Source organism: Phaseolus vulgaris, chromosome 3 (assembly GCF_051622355.1).
Source record: "Phaseolus vulgaris cultivar YP4 chromosome 3, ASM5162235v1, whole genome shotgun sequence".
In the NCBI taxonomy this organism is placed as follows: Eukaryota; Viridiplantae; Streptophyta; class Magnoliopsida; order Fabales; family Fabaceae; genus Phaseolus; species Phaseolus vulgaris.
The window spans coordinates 13,454,786-13,471,736 of record NC_143500.1 but is presented as its reverse complement, the minus strand read 5'-3'; the positions used below and the strand labels follow the sequence as shown (position 1 = coordinate 13,471,736).

General features: G+C 34.9%; 1 protein-coding gene and 2 pseudogenes across 1 annotated transcript; 2 read left to right on the top strand and 1 right to left on the bottom strand.

Annotated features, from left to right (window-relative positions):
- Positions 1–800: 800 nt before the first annotated feature.
- On the bottom strand, positions 801–906 carry LOC137808864 (small nucleolar RNA R71; annotated as a pseudogene).
- A 5,561-nt stretch (positions 907–6,467) lies between these two features.
- Positions 6,468–7,339, top strand: LOC150028696 (uncharacterized; annotated as a pseudogene).
- Positions 7,340–14,214: 6,875 nt separating this feature from the next.
- Positions 14,215–15,353, top strand: LOC137806646 (transcription factor MYB1R1). Its single transcript, XM_068606861.2, has 3 exons — positions 14,215–14,533; positions 14,631–14,839; positions 14,917–15,353. Exons 1-3 carry the CDS (start codon positions 14,335–14,337, stop codon positions 15,127–15,129), a joined length of 621 nt encoding a protein of 206 aa, XP_068462962.1. The 5' UTR covers positions 14,215–14,334; the 3' UTR covers positions 15,130–15,353.
- The last annotated feature ends 1,598 nt before the right edge of the window (positions 15,354–16,951 follow it).

The window sequence follows — 16,951 nt, the reverse complement described above, 5'->3', positions numbered from 1 at the left end:
TATTTTTTTCTGAATATCTTTGTTTTATTTTCTTAGTGTCATTTTAGTGTTTTGTTTTTGTTTTATTTTATCTTTAAGTTTTAATTTGTAGTTTATTGATTTTATTTTAGTTAGCTATTTAAATTCTTGTTTATTTTTGAATTTTTGAATAAAAAAAATTAAATAATAATATAAATATAACATTGGGGTTACTACTTGTGATTTTTTCCTTCTAACCCTTGCATTAGTTGTTTTTATATGATATTGAGAGGTCAAAGTTCCAGAAGACCACTTGCTATTTAAAGCAGAAATTGAGAAGGTGGCCAGAAAAAATCGAAAATCAAAGACAAAAGAGAATCAAGAAGATAATAGAGAGTATTCTTCAACATCTTCTTCTTTTTCCATTGATATTTTTCAGGAGAATAACAACATGGCGGGGGAGGAAACACCACCTCCTAGGAGAACTCTTGGAGATTACGCCATACATCAAGGGCCTAGACACTTTTCTAGCATTGCAGTGCCTGCAACTAACAGGGCCTTGGAGATGAAGCCTGCATTCCTTACCCTCATTAGTACCAATCAATTCACGGCGATGGATCATGAGGATCCTCATACACACTTGGCTACTTTTCATGAATTGGTGGGAACTATGGGTTTCCAATCAGGTGATCTTGAGAGTATATACATGCGTTTATTTCCTTTTTCTTTGGCAGGGAAAGCAAAGGAGTGGCTTATATCTCATCCTAATCAGAGTTTAACCAAATGGAAGGATGTGGAGGAAAATTTTTTGCAAAGATTTTTCCCAATCTCTCGCTACATCAATGCTAAGTCTGAAATATCTATGTTCAGACAAGGGGTAGAAGAGTCTTTCTGTGAGGCATGGGAGAGATTCAAGAGGATGCTGAGAAAATGCCCAAACCATGGGTTTGAAGATATTGCTCAACTGAGCATATTTATTAATGGTCTCAGATCAAATACAAAGATGCTCCTAGATGCCGCGGCTGGTGGCACAATGATGGCTGTTGATGCAGATCAAGCAACAAGGATTATAGAAGCTTTGGCCACAACTGACTATCAAGCTCAACATGATAGACAAAATCATCAAAAAAGAGGAGTATTGGAGTTAAACACTGCAGATGCATTGCTAGCTCAAAACAAAATTCTGACACAGCAACTTGAGCAACTGACCGCACATATGACCCAATTACCCCAAAAGTTGCATGCTGTTCAATCACTCCAAAGTCAGAATGTACCTCTCAGGTGTGATTTTTGTGGAGGTGATCATCCTAATGGTCACTGTTCTTATCAGAACAACGCATCCGAAGTTGAGGTGAATTATATGGGCAATCAAGGAAGGCAAGGCGGTTTTTCTAACAATTATCCTCAAGGTTGGAAAAATAATCAAAATCAGAATTTTGGATGGAAGCAAGACTATAATTCATCCAACAAGCAAGGGCCTTTCCAACAGCAGCATCAATCGAATTCTTCATCTATTCCTGACAGGATGAATAAAGTGGAAGATGTTTTGTCAAAGATTGTGAGTACACAGGAAAATAGTATGGCTACAATTAGGAGCATGGAAACTCAGATAGGACAGCTAGCTAAACAAATGTCACAACTCACACAAACTGTAGAAGGGAAAATTGGCCAATTCTCAGCTAACACTACCACCAACCCCAAGGAGCAGTGCAATAACATCACTACTGAAGGTGATGAGAAAACTAGAGAAGAAAATGGTGAGATGGTGAAGGTTGAAAATGAAAAGGAAAAAAATAAGGAAGAGGGAGAAAATTGTGAAATTGTAGAAATCGCAAAAGAAATATCCCAGAGGAACATAAAAAAAGAAAAGGAAGGATTATTTTCTGACAATTTGCTTCCAAAAAATTATTTTACAGGATGGCCAGAGAAAAAGACATATTTTGATGAAGTTAGAAGGAAGATATGTTGTTTTAAAAATAAATATGGAGAGAAGGAAGCAGGGAGCAATTTCTCAAAAACTTTGCCAAAGAAATTCAGGGATCCAAGGAGTTTTACTATTTCTGTGTCAATTGGTAATTTATTTGTGTATAATGCTTTATTGGACTTAGGGTCAAGTGTAAATTTGATGCCATTATCCATGTTAAGACAGATAGGTAACTTGGAGGTTAAACCCACCAAGATGCAGTTACAATTGCCTGACAGAACAGTGAAGTATCCCTATGGTGTGGTTGAAGATGTCCTTATGCAAATAGACAAATTCATATTTCCGGTGGATTTTGTTATCCTGGACATGAAAGAAGATGAGGATGTCCCTTTGATTCTCGGCAGACCTTTAATGAAAACTGCTAAAGTCAGTTGATGTTGACAAGGGAGAAATTCTTGTAAGGTCTCATGATGAAGAGGTAAAATTTAATCTTTTTAATGATGTAACCAAGTGTACTGCAGATGAGACTGGGAAACAAGAGGAAATTCCAAGAAATAGTGAAAAGATGAAGAGTTCAAAGTCAAAGGAGAAAGTTATACGTCATGAAAAGTTAGAGGCAAAAGGAGACAATCAAGGAAAGCTAGTGGAAGGAGAGGAGTATCATCCAGGACAACCTATCATGCTCAACGCATGTAGGGGTAGAGGAAGGAAGAAAACAAGAAAATTATGGGTCATCAAGGAATTGAAGAAGGACGGAAAAATTGAAGTTGAAGAGCCATATTCAAGACGGATAAAAGTGATAACAAAAGCACGGGTGGAACAAGATAAATATCCTCCTTGAAATAAACAGGCGTCAAGCTAGATGACGTTAAATGAGCGCTTACTGGGAGGCAACCCAGTCCACATTTTAGTTTTATGTTGTTACCTTTGTTTATTTTATTTTTCAAAAAAATAAAAAAAATAAATAAATAAATAAAAAATCTTGTATGCCTCCTAATCATTTTGCTGGTTATGTATTTTGACCTGAGGACAGGTTCTATTAGTCAAGGGGGCAGATCCAGCAAATGAAGCAAGACTATAGATAAAAATTTTAACAAAAAGCTGGATGACTTCTTAAGAAGAGAGGATTGAGCAAAAATATGGTTCTATCTCTCTAATTCTCTTTTCTTTTCAATTATTTAAATTTTATTTTCTGTTTAGTTTTTATTTATTTTATTTTATTTTTCGGTTATTTTGTTTTTTTCATTTGTTTTTTTTTAGTTTGTTTTAATTGCTTATTTTGTGTTTTGAGTAAATTTGTTGTTTTTGTTAGTTTGTTAGTTTTAGGTTTTGAATTATCCTTCTTGAATAAATTTTCAGTTTTAATTTGTTTGCTTTCTAGTTTATTTTTCTCAAATAAAAAAAGAACTAGAATATTAATTTTGAATTGTGGAAAAAAGAATTTGTGTTTAGATATTAAACAGTGAGATGAATTAGACACAGGTTAGAAAAGAAAATATGATTGAATCCCTATTCAAATGTAGTTAAAATTATGATACATGAAAATTTAACAGGATGATTGATTAGGACAAATAATGACAAGACAAAAAGAATGAGACCATTTAAACCAAGTGAGTGTGTGAACCTTAAACAGTTTTGAGAGTTTTACTGATGAATTGACAGTTGTGGTTGCTTAATTTTTATTTTTGTTGCATCATAAAAGATCATGAAGATGATTGAGGCATTTGTTTGTGTTAATTAGGAGCCAGGGCCAAAAAGCCAACCTTTATATTAGAATTCCAATTTTTTTATATCCCCTTTGGGCTAAGAAATTTTTTGTTAATATTGCACCTTAACCTTTATTGATATAATTTTCTACCCTTTAGCATGTCTAAGGAAGGAGAACATAGATGCAATACATATAGAAAAGGGAATGGTTGGTTCTGATTTTGAAAGTTCAAAAAGTTGAAAATAGGAAGAATCTTTTCCTATTATTGAAAAAAAAACAGAAACAGAAGAAGAAAAAGAAATAAAAAAAAAAGAAAGATAGAAAAAAATTTCATGAAAATCATGAAAAGAAAGAAAATGAGGAAAAAGGTGACATCGAAAGAAAGTGGTAATTAGATAACATATATGTTCTCTATAATTGAATTGTAGGTATGTTCTTCTTCTTTAAGATGTGCATTTTGTTATCTAAGAAAAACCAATATTTTTTGGAAGCCCAGCCTCATTACAACCCTGTAAAAGACCTCAAGATTCATGTTTCTAATATGTTTGTGATTTGAAGATGAAATGAAAAGCAACTGTGATTTGTTATGATTCAGTGAAAATAGAGAGAAACACTTACCCGTGAGCATATGAGAAGATATTCCTTGATGAATTTTCATTTATTTGTTTTGATTTTATCTTGGAAATTGATTGTGTCTATAATTTTCTATATTTGAAATTGCAAGCATCATAAGTTTCTAATTTGATTTATTGTTTAATGAATTAAGCTGTTTGATATTTAAATTCAAATATATTCATTTACTTTGCTTGAGGACAAGCAAGATTTTAAGTTGGGGAGAGTGATAAGTGTCTAATTTCAGTAATATTTCATATTAAAATATAGGCACTTATGAGGATTTATTGCTAATTTACATATAAAATAATCCCTAATTTATGAATTTATACCTTTTTACATTTTTTATGATCTTTATTTGAATAAGAGTATTTTATTCTCAAATTTGGTGTTAATTGCAGATTTATAAGGAAGATTGGAGATTTGGATTAAAGATGAATGATTTGAGCTAAAAAAATAAAGATAGAAGGTCCCAGAATGGAAAAAGATGCAAAGAAAGATTGGGCCTTTTTTATGTTTTATCATTTAGCCCATTAGCGCGACATAGGAAACAACCTAACCCTAGAAAACTAGGATAAATAGAGGGCTAGAGACTCAACCTTAGTGTGCCAGATTGAGAGGAAAACACCATAGAGTGAATTGTAACCCAATTGGGAGAATGGAAGGTGATAGAAGTATGCGTGGCTAATTCTACCCTTTGGGATTGGGAGTAATCTGCTTAAACTCTTATGTATTGAGGTGATATTTTATATATTAATATTCAGTTCTTGATTGATTATTGGTATTGTTGTTTTACTTTTAATTCTCCGTGACAAATTGAGAATCTTAAATCTGACCAGGAGGTATTTTTAGGGTTCGGACCTAAACAACAATACTTAACATATTTGAGTGCTAGGAATAGACTTGAAATGTTAATTGCTATTAAACGTCTGAGCTTCGTTCTAAGTTGTTCTTATAAGTATGCGAGGGATCGATAGTTAGGGAACATTCTTAAGGATTTTATATGCGAGGAATCGATATAAATGATTTTTATACGGGCATCAATTTCAATTAAAGAACTTAATATTAACATGCTAATCAAAATACATGAGAGTGAGAGAGATGAAACTTAATCCCAATTTTTCCAATTGAAGCAACTAATTCTTTGTTTGTTTTTTTATTGATCAGTGCCAACATAATCACTTCTTCAAACTCTTTTTTATTGTTCTGTTGTTATATTTAGCGAATATTGTACTCGATAATTCACTGTTCTTTGTGGGATCGATATCCGTCCTTAGGGACAATTATTACTTCTGACAAACGTGGTGCACTTGCCGTAAAAAGTCATCAGGTTTCTGAGAAGACTGGATGTAGCTCTGGATTTGGAGTGAACCAGTATAAACATCTATGTACATTTTCTCTATCCCTAACTCTTTAGAATTCAGTTTTGATATTTGTTTACTGGTATAAACAACCGATTGTTTCTGCGAAACAACCGATTGTTTTTCTAGTGCTGTGCTTTTGGCTTTGTGTTTTGAAAAACTGATTTCTTAATCAAGGTATTTGTGAAGTATTTTCATTCAAGGCTCAATAGATTGCGAAAACTCTCTTTAAACAATTCACCCCCCTCTAGTTTAAAGCCATATATTCTAACACATATGATGCTCTGGCCTATGTCTAGTTCTTCTTCTGTTGAGGTCCTTCTGAAGTTCGGTGGGGTCTTGTCTTGGATGCTGAGATGATTGACTTAATTGTGAAATGTCTGCTGTTTCCTTGGTTATCTCCATGTTTAATTGGGTTGTACCATTCTTTCTTACACATCCATATAAGACTACAAACACATTCACCACTTCAATCATTGTGAACATCCATCATGTGACTGTTGTTGCTATTTATTCCCTTCCTTCAAGAAGTATTGCCATTGTTGTGCCTTATCACCATGTAAGAAGAAAATTTTATTTTTCTTTATTTCATTTTGTGGAATTTTGATTCTAGATTAGTCATGGAAGGCTCTAGTGATTTGTATAGTTTCTAGATTCATCAATTCGAAAATACATTATTGATAAACCAATCTAAAAATTTAAAAAATTGATTTTACATTTTGAATGGATCAATCGAGAAAGATTTTACAGATCAAGTGATTTGGAAAAGTATTTTGAATTGAGCTTTCTAGAAGTTTTTATAGTGATTAGGTTTAGTAATTCAAATTGATTTTTCCGAGATATTTCTATATTGGGCTTTATGGATCTGTCTCCTACCACTGGGCTCAATCCGTCTCCTACCAATATGTCGTCAGCAACTGGGTCTATGACTTCTTCGGCTACCACTATGTCCAATTCATCTATCTATACTAATCATGTCAATGTTCATCTTTCTATTGACAAATTGGATGGAACTAATTATGACACTTGGGCCTCGGATATTAAATTATGGCTTAAGAGTCAATATTATGTTCATCATCTTACCCAATGTGTGAGCACTGTTTTTACAGATGAGGCTTTCCGTTGGTTGAAAATTGATGCTCAATTATGCATTGTTATTAAATATATTATTCACTCATCTTTAAAACAATTTTTCATGTTTTTGAGACATGTTCAGAAGTTTGGAAACAGGCGAAATTATTATACATCAATGATACTCAACGTTTTTATGGTGTGTGTCAAAATCTCCTTACCGTTGTTGCCCCTGAACGTCTTGATCGTACAATGGCTGAATATTTGGGTAAACTACATGCTCTTCTTCATTATTTTAATAAATTATTGCCTCATGCCTCCACTCCTACTCAAGAACTAGAGCAACGATCCAAGTTCTTCATGTTATTGGGCTTACATGGCCTTCCTGATGATTATACTCATGTCCGTGATCAAATTTTTGGATCTCCTGTTGTTCCCAAGTTTACTTCCACTTGTTTTACCCTTCTGCGTGTGCTAAGTAAACACACCACTGATACACCTCTTCCAGTTAATGACTCTTTTGCTTTAATCTATCAATGTTATGATCGTACTCGCCCTTCCAAGGGCAAAAGGCATCACAAGTGTGACCATAGTGGCAAACTTGGCCACAAAATTGATCGGTGTTATGCCTTACATGTTCGTCCTCCTATATTTGTTGCAGTTGCCCCAAATGTTCCTATGCAACCTTCTACCTACTTCATTTGATATCTCAAGTCAACCTGCAATTTATAATGAATTTCTTAAATGGTATGAGGATCGTCAGAACTCTAGTTCCATTGCTTCTGTTGCACATTCAAGTACACCTTTTGCTGTCCTTACTCACTCCAATTCTCTTGGTCCTTGGGTTCTCGACTCAGGTGCCACCGATCATATTACTAGTAGTAAATCCTTTTTCTTTTCTTTGTCTACCTCCAGTTATTTACCAACCATTACCAGGGCCAATGGCTCTATGGTCTCCTCCCATGGTGTTGGTACTATTCATCTTCTTCCTTCTTTATCTATTGATAATGTTCTTTATATTCCTGGGTCTCCCTTTAATTTATTATCCATTAGTCGTCTAACTCGTTCCCTTGATTGTGTTATTTCTTTTACCAAAGATTCTATTTGTTTAAAGGACTGGAGTTCGGGATGTATGATTGGCATCAGATGTGAGTCTCATGGTCTTTACCACCTACGAACATTTACACATGTTGACACGATTATGGATTCTCCATCTCTCATTCATGCTCAGCTAGTTCATCCTAGTCTTGCTAAGATGCAACACCTTATTATAAGTCTGTCCAAAGTGTCTAGTTTGTCTTCATGTCATTTTAGTAAACAAAGTCGCAGTTCTTTTCCTAGTAGTGTCTCATAACGTGTTTCATCCCCTTTTGTCTTAGTTCACTCTGACATTTGGGGACCAAGTCGTGTTAATTATAATTTAGGGTTTCATTATTTTGTTACTTTTATAGATGATTATTCAAGATGTACTTGGTTATTTTTAATGAAATCTCGTTCTGAGTTGTTTTCTATATTTCAATCTTTATATAACGAAATTAAAAATCAATTTGGAGTTTCAATTAGAACTTTCCGCAATGCTCATGCTCGTGAGTATCTTTCTCATTCTTTTGCCACTTTTATGAAATATTATGGCATTCTTCATCAAACCTCATGTGCTTATACCCCTCAACGAAATGGGGTGGTTGATCGCAAAAATAGACACCTTGTTGAAACTACTTGTACTATGTTACTTCAGGTGACGTTCTTCAACATTTTTGGGGTGATGTTGTTCTTAGTGCAAGTTATCTAATTAATCATATGCTATCTTCGATTTTAGAGAATAAAAGTCCTCATTCTATTTTATTTCCTCATGAACCTCTTCATCCCTTACCATCTAAATTTTTTGAGTGTACATGTTATGTTCACAATTTATGTCCTGGTCTAGATAAATTATCTGCTCGGTCACACAAATGTTTTTTTTAGGGTTTACTAGATCTAAAAAAGGATATAAATGTTTTTCACTCTCTCTTAACCGTTATTTCATTTATGCAAATGTCACCTTCACTAAGTCTTCTATTTATTTTAAGTCTTTATCTTCTCCACCTGAGTCCATGTCTGGACAAGTACATATTCTAGTTGTCTTTGATCCTCCTTTTATGTCTAGTGTGCCTGAAGATTCTACTCCTCCTCCACCTCTCCAAGTTTACAATGGTCGTCAATCTTCCCATTGTCCACATGATGACTCTCTTCTAATGCCAGATCGTCCATCCCTTATGGCTTCGATAGTTGAACTTGATATTCCCATTACATCCATAAAGGTATATGTTCTACCCGTAATCTCTCTCCACATTATAATGCTTTAAGCTACCATCGACTATCTCAACCTTTTTATACTTTCCTTTTGTTTATTTCTTCTGTGTCCATTCTAAAGTTTGTAGGTGATGCCTTAGCTCATCCTGGTTGGTGTCATGCCACGCTTGATGAAATGAGTGCACTTCAGAATAATGGAATTTGGGACCTTGTTCCTTCAGCTTCTAGGAAATTTGTTGTTGGTTGCAGGTAGGTCTTTGCTATTAAAATTGGTCCTGATGGTACTATTGATCGTCTCAAAGCTCGTCTTGTGGCTAAGGGTTATACACAAATTTTTGGTTTAGACTATGGTGATACTTTTTCTCCAGTAGCAAAAATGGGTTCAGTTTGCTTATTCATAGCCATGACTACTCTTCAACAATGACCTCTTTTTCAACATGTCAAAAATGTCTTTCTTAATGGGGAGTTGCAGGAAGAAATTTATATGGAGCAACCTCCCAACTTTGTTGCTCAGGGGGAGTCTTCTAGATTGGTATGTCGTCTCCACAAATCCTTATATGGTCTCAAGCAGTCTCCCACGACTTGGTTTGAAAAATTTAGCAAAGTTGTTCAACAGTTTGGTAAGACTTGCAGTGAAGCAGATCATTCGATTTTTTACTGCCACTTGAGTGTTGGATGTATCTATCTTGTAGTATATGTTGATGACATTGTTTTTACAGGCAGTGATCACCATGGCATGTTATAGGTAAAACAACACCTTTGTTAACACTTCCAGACCAAAGATCTTGACAAACTCAGATATTTCTTATGGATTGAGGTAGCATAATCAAACAATGGTATTGTTATTTCTCAGAGGAAGTATGCATTGGATATTTTGGAGGAAACTGGATTAACGAATTCAAATTATGTTGAGACACATATGGATCCTAATGTCAAACTCCTACCTAGTCAGAGGGAGGTTTTCTCAGATCCTGAGAAGTACAAAACATTAGTTTGAAAATTGAACTATCTTACTATCACTCGTCCAAATATTTCATTTGTTGTTAGTGTGGTGAGTCAATTCCTTAATTCACCATGTGTTGATCATTGGAATGCAGTCATTCGTATATTGAAATATATTAAAGGTTCTCCTGGAAAAGGCTTGTTATATGGTCACAATAATCATACTAGAATAGTATGTTATTCAGATGCCGATTGGGCAGGGTCCTCATCTGATAGAAGATCTACTTCTGGATATTGTGTTTCTATTAGTGATGAATTAATTTCTTGGAAAAGTAAGAAACAAAGTTGTGGCAAGATCTAGTGTTAAAACATAATATAACGTTATGGTTTCAACTACTTGTGAGCTTATTTGGCTTAAACAATTACTTAAAGAATTGCAATTTGGAGAAGTCAATAAAATGACACTCATTTGTGATAATTAGGTTCATCTTCATATTAGCTCAAATCTCGTCTTTCATGAAAGGACCAAACATATTAAGATTGATTGTCATTTCATTTGAGAAAAGATTGTGTTTGGAGACATCAAGACTGAATTTGTTAATTTGAGTGATCAATTAACAAATATTTTCACTAAATCTTTACAGGGGCCTATAATTGATTATATTTGTAACAAGTTTGGTACATATGATTTATATCCACCAACTTGAGGGGGGTGTTAAATGTAACGGGCTTAGCCCATAATTTATATTATTATGTGTACCGACCAGGTAGTCGGAAGTGATGACGTGGCAGCAAGCGATAATATAGGCGTGTTGAACGGAACACCCGGCTAACAGAAGGGAAGGAAGTCGGGAGCTCGTGTAGTCGCCAATCGTTAAGTTGGCGTGCTCTGATCTTTAGCATATCTAAACCGGCGGTCACCAGGTTTGAGTCGTAGTCGCTGGATGCGAACCCAGGCGACTAAGTGATCAGAGATCGCCGAGAGGAGGACATCGCCGAAAGATCAGGAAAGCTTGTTCAAAGCCTTCAAAAGGCACGAGTGCGAAGGATGAAGTTATCATATGATCATTCCCTAGCTAGCCAGAGGTTGAGGCCAGGGAACAGCTTACCAGGACATGCACAGTGAAGCAAGTGAAGCAGATTATGATGGCGGCCGGCGAGACCACAAGGAGGGTGTGTATGGTGACACCCCGTACTCGCCACACAGAAGAGATCGCGCTCCAAGGCAGCTATACACCGAGTTACTCCTTGCATGGGTAACTTAGTCGAACAGCCTGAAGAGTAAGAAGTGACGCTCAAGCAGAGGACGCTCTAGATGGTGACACGTGTACAGCTGGATGCGAGCCACGTGTTCAGATGTGTAACCGTCAGGAGAGAGAAAGTGCACAGGTATATAAGAGATTCTAACGAACTTCTGAGGTACGCGCGTTTAGAACACTTCTTTACGCTTGGAGAACATTTGAGTACACTGAGAGAGTTTTTGCACGGTTCCTTGAGTTCTTAGTTTTCTCTCTTAGAGTTTTGGTGATTCTGTCACTGACTTGAGCGTCGGAGCGCGATCGGCCGCAGCGGCGCCACTCTGTCTTTTGCAGGTTCTTGAGGTGAATCGAGGTGTGAAGGACGGAAGCTAGCGTGGTGCAAAGCCGATCCAGAGGAAGAATATCTTTGACGAGGCGAGGCTCTTGCGTTCTGGTCAACCGGTAGGATCATTATGTTATTGATTATGTTATTATTTTCATCTATAAATAAAGATCTCTATGTGTGTATTTTACACAAGGGATATCAGTCCTAAATTTATTTTCTTCATTTTTAACAATTATGACTTTTTTGTATTAGTATACTTAATGTTATTTTTGTAGGATATTGGGAATTTCAAATTGGTGTCCCATTGGCGAAAACTAAATAAATTCAATGTCCTACATGATCGTATTGAGGTTGTAGTTGAGAATTATGGGATAATACCCTCTACACTGCCAAATATGACTTTATAGATAAGGGGTTATTATCTACATTTGTGGAGAGGTGGCAAAAGGAGAACAACAACTTCTATTTTCATATGCTAGCTTTACATGGATGAAGCAACTTGAAGGTTATGTCATGTTGTTACAAGTGAATAATTTTATCATTGTTGTTGCTTACAATTGTTTTATATTATGCATATGTGTGTGTGTTTATCAAAGCATGATAATGCAATAGGCATAGATATACAAACAATTCCATAACATTGGTTTCCAAGATCTAAATTTGAATTATGTTAAGGACTTTTCTCGTAAGTGAAAATATGTAGTCAAGAGAGTTATATGCACTTGTAATAATCAGATTCCAACTACATTATTTGAATCTAAGTGCAGTCAAATAAAGGTTGTGTGGGGAACATCACACAAGCAAGTCATTCAAATAATACTTAGTTTAGCATAGGAGTGAGTACTTATCCAAACAATACTCAATTTTTAGCTTGGAGTGTTTGAAGTCCAAGAAATACTCAATTTGTATCTTATGGCTTGAGTTTACACTAGAAGCGGTTGATTGACCAATGAGATACTTATACGCCCAAAACTGACTGAATCTTCCACCATATCGAAGATGCCACCTTTTCTTGGCTTTCCAAACAAAACCCATGTCTAGTCTATCTAATTATTTTAATCCCATTCTAGTTTATGACATGCCTAGAGTTGGAGCTTGAGTCTTAATTTTCTTGCTTCTCTGACTTAGTGGTGTGAAACTTGATCAAGTTGATAAAAAATTAGACATAGTTTAATTTATAGACTAATTGGTATAAAAATTGAAAGCATAAATCACTCCCATCCTTTAACTATTTCAAATTGTATATTGTCAAATTGTTGTTTAATGCATTAAAGAAAGAGATTTTTCTTAAAAGGTTGAAAATCCTTTTCATAGTAAGCTTGTCAAACAAAAATTGCATTTGATAACCATTATACATAAAACTTCATTTTCACCTTATTAGAGGTTGTTCTTGCTAATTATTGTGAATTTTTTTAATACAAAATTCAACTCTCTCTTCTTATATAATTGACTTATTTTCACAAACACAAATTTAAAAACCAATTTCTAAGTTTCAAGAATGTAAAAAACATAAGAATTTGCATATACGACATACGATATACATATGAAAGTTCACATTAATAAGTTGATTTCACCTAAATACAATAATTTAACCTTAAAAGAAGGACACAAAAGAGACTAAACAACAATAAATTAGAAAATTTTGATTGGACTTGTTCTATGCATAATTATCTTCCAAACAAAATTTGATAAAAAAAAAAACCTAATCAGTAAAAAAAATAAAAAAATAATTATAATATTCTAAATCTATCTATATTTTTTTTCGTTTTCCATTTTACTTAAACTTCTTTATATTTAAATCAAATAATTAGATCCTACATTCACTTTATATATATATATATATATATATTTATTTATTTATTTTATCCTAATATAAGTAGTAAAAAATCAATTTAATCTCCCATTTTTTTTATTTAATGTAGTTTCCTATTTTTTTTAAATGATTCAATTTTCTTCCATTAGATTGTCGTTGACATCGTTAAAAAATGATGACTTTATAGATAGAGCTGGATACATAGAATTAATTATATTTAAAGTAGTTGTAAAATACAGAATTGATGATTAGAGATTTTTTCCTTTTTATGAAACTGTCTAAATTAATGTTTTTTCCCTATAAAATTATGTTATTCTTTTTCTAATGAATTTGCTTCACTATTCATCAATGTTTCAATATGTAATGGATGTGGAGTTCCAACTATTAATTAATTTTTAAAGGACAAAGATAAAACCAAATTTAATAAACACATATAAAGATAAAAACATATTCAACATTAATTTTATGGATTTTGTATTCAGTAGCATTAAATTGTATTGTTCTTTCATCATTTTTATACTTACATAAGATGATAACTTTAATGAAAATATTGAAATGTTTGATAATGTTTTTAAAGATTGATATTTAAGGAGAAAAAGATAGAGATAAAATAAAATAAACATCTTGAGAAAAAAAATTAAAAATACATTTTTTCATTTCAAGAAAAAATAATATAAAATGAAAACAAAATATCTCTAAAATAATATATAAATAAACAAAAAGTAAAATAACTATAAAATTATAAAATTATCCATATATTAAGAAGAAATATTAAAAATTTGTATAATTTTATAAAATACCACTTTCTTTTATGTTCCATTTGAATGGAAAATAAAATATAATAAGATATACGAGATCCAATGAATATATGACATTTTTATTATTGTAACGAATATTTATAAAGCACAGAAAATAGAGAATATATATTTAAAAAAAAAATGGGCCAATAGAAGTGTAGTGGTAGTAGTATCTGACATATAAGCACGTGAAGAGGTTTTCTGCTTCATCTCACTCCTTTTATTACAAAAGAAACTCTCCTTCATCCTCTTGCATGAACTAAATCAAACCCAAAATGTGTGCGGCGGAGAAGGACGGGATCATGCTCTTCGGCGTGCGCCTCACCGTATCCGATAACAACCCCACCTCTCTCAGAAAGAGTGCCAGCATGAACAATCTTCCTCCTTACTCTGAATCGCCTCCGCCGCACCATCGCAATGCGGGCTACGCCTCCGACGACGTCATTCATCTCTGCCGTCGCACGCGGAAGCCAGGTAATCTATTAATTAATCGATTGATTAATACTTTTTGTTGATGTGTTTGTTTGGTTATGAGAATGAATGGTTGTGTTTGGATTAACGAATAAATTAGGGGTTCCGTGGACGGAGGAGGAGCACAGGCAGTTCCTGTTGGGATTAGAGAACGTTGGGAAAGGAGATTGGAGAGGAATTTCTAGAAACTTCGTCAAGACTCGAACGCCCACTCAGGTCGCGAGTCACGCTCAAAAGTATTTCCTCCGTCGTCACACTCACAATCTCCAACGCCGAAGATCTAGTCTCTTCGACATCACCACCGACTCGGTATCCTTTTTACCACACGCATCAAATCTTAATTTAGCTTTTACTAATTCCTTTTTTTGAAAATTGAAACAATGAAGGTGAAGGAAGATGAACAAACGGTGCCGTCAGCTAGGTTGAAACCGGTTTTGCCGGCACCTCCGTCTTTGAAAATGGATGAGTTGGAGTTGAATGGGAGGTCGGTGTGGCTGAAGCTGAGGCTGCCGGAGCCGGAGGAGCCTTCGCCGGCGACTTCTGAGGTTGTGTCTAATGGGAATTTGAGCGGTGACGGGGACATGATTACTGTTGCTTGAATACAGTGTGATTGGTGCGACGAGATGCGGTTTTGATGGATTTGCCTTGTTTTGTGTGTGAAAGATTTAGCCTAGAAAATATAGTGATGGAATTTAGAAGAGGGTGACAAATTAACTCTTAGTATATATTCTCTCCTAAATTTTTTAATGACGTGGCTATTTGCTTTAAACGTCACATTCATGTCTTAGTCACGTGTGATCTAAATAAACAGGACATTTATTTATTTTTTGTCTTTTTTTAGTGTCTGTTAAAGCTTTCTTAGATTTGTGTTAGAGATTATCCTATGTTTAGATATCTTGTGTTCTTTTTAAATATAAATTTTTTTAGAGTTGATGAAAATTTTGAATGAATTATAATATTTTAAGAATGATGCAACGGACTTAAGTGTAAATGCAAAGGGTACAGAAGGACTAAGCAAAGCAGCAAAAACCTATCAGAGCTCGTTGGACGCAGAGGACACCTGACACAGTACCAGAAAAGGGAGGATACAAGTACGAGTAGGAGAGAGAAGAAAAATATACATGCATAAACTTGTTACAGTATACAATTTTATTTTATTTTTAATTTTAACTTTTGTATAAAATAAAAAAAATATTATTTTTTTATATTAATAATTAGAAATTATATATTGAATAGGAGAAAGTAGAGTGACATACATGAGCTAAGGACGATGAAGCCGGGAAAAAGGAGGATTTTGGATAACCTCATTTTGTCCCCCATTTCTCTTTATAGTTGTCCTTCTTGTCCAAGTCTGAAATTTTGCTACTAGTTTTGCTACTAGTTGTAGGTCATGTCATGACTTGTACATACTTGGTCATGATGTCATTCTAAGCAAATTTCCCTATTAGGAATTAGGAATATGAGACTTAGAGAACTATTGAGAAATTTTGTTTTTTTCTTTCAAATTGAGTGGTCGATCTACATTTTAGCTTCCTCTCTCAGACTTTCTGCTACTCTTGGGAGTCTTGGCCACTCGGTCCTCTGGAGAATGATGAATGAGAGTACCTGTAGAAGACACTTCGACGCTCTAGTTAACAAAGGGTGTTTGACACTCGAATGTATACAATGAATAATGACGTACCTGTTTCTTGGAATGTGTGTTATTTATATTATTTTAATGGGTCTACCTTGTTGGACCGGATTAGTGAGGTGGACCATGCTTAAAGGTGTATTACTTAGTTCTTAATGATGGTTTAGCTTTACTGACTTTGATTGAGCGTATTGGGACCGAGATTGTGGGAGCCGAGCCATGACATTGACCATTCGACCCATACTAGTACACTTGCCCCCCGGGCTCGAGGATGAATTGATCTGAAGAGTCTTGAAAGAGGGTTGTGTTGGTCGGGTCTAGGGTTTTGGTGTGACGGTTGGGGTTCTCGATGATTGATGTGACATCAGCAGCGGTTGACATGACTCGCATTAATGAGGGTTTTTTTGAGCGGGAGTTGACGAGGACCGTTAGATTGAAGAGATTTAACGATTGAGATGGTTGTGACGCTTCGCCTCCCGAGACCCTTGGGGGCTATAAATAGTGGTCCCAACAGTGCCGAGACAATGCGCTACTATTCAGACATTTGCTTCGAGACCCAAACGGTTATCATCATCTTAGGTTGTTGTGCTCCTACTTTTGTAAGGTTAGTCGTGTCTTCCCTGTCTTGGCCTACCTCTTCTTCTTCCTCAGCTTCTCGTCCCCCTCGTTCCCCTCGTCCTATGCGTCCTTCATCTTCGTCTTCTTCCCCCGAGTCCTCCACGATCAAACCTATATCGGTCGGGGCGATCCAGGTGTTGCCCCCTGTGGAGGTGGTTAGGGATGACAATTCG

Bases quoted from the DNA above. Each gene is read 5' to 3' on its own strand.
- LOC137806646 (XM_068606861.2), top strand. From the start codon at position 14,335: ATGTGTGCGGCGGAGAAGGACGGGATCATGCTCTTCGGCGTGCGCCTC. The intron at 14,534-14,630 runs GTAATCTATTAA...CGAATAAATTAG, and splicing joins CCGTCGCACGCGGAAGCCAG to GGGTTCCGTGGACGGAGGAG. The intron at 14,840-14,916 runs GTATCCTTTTTA...GAAACAATGAAG, and splicing joins TCGACATCACCACCGACTCG to GTGAAGGAAGATGAACAAAC.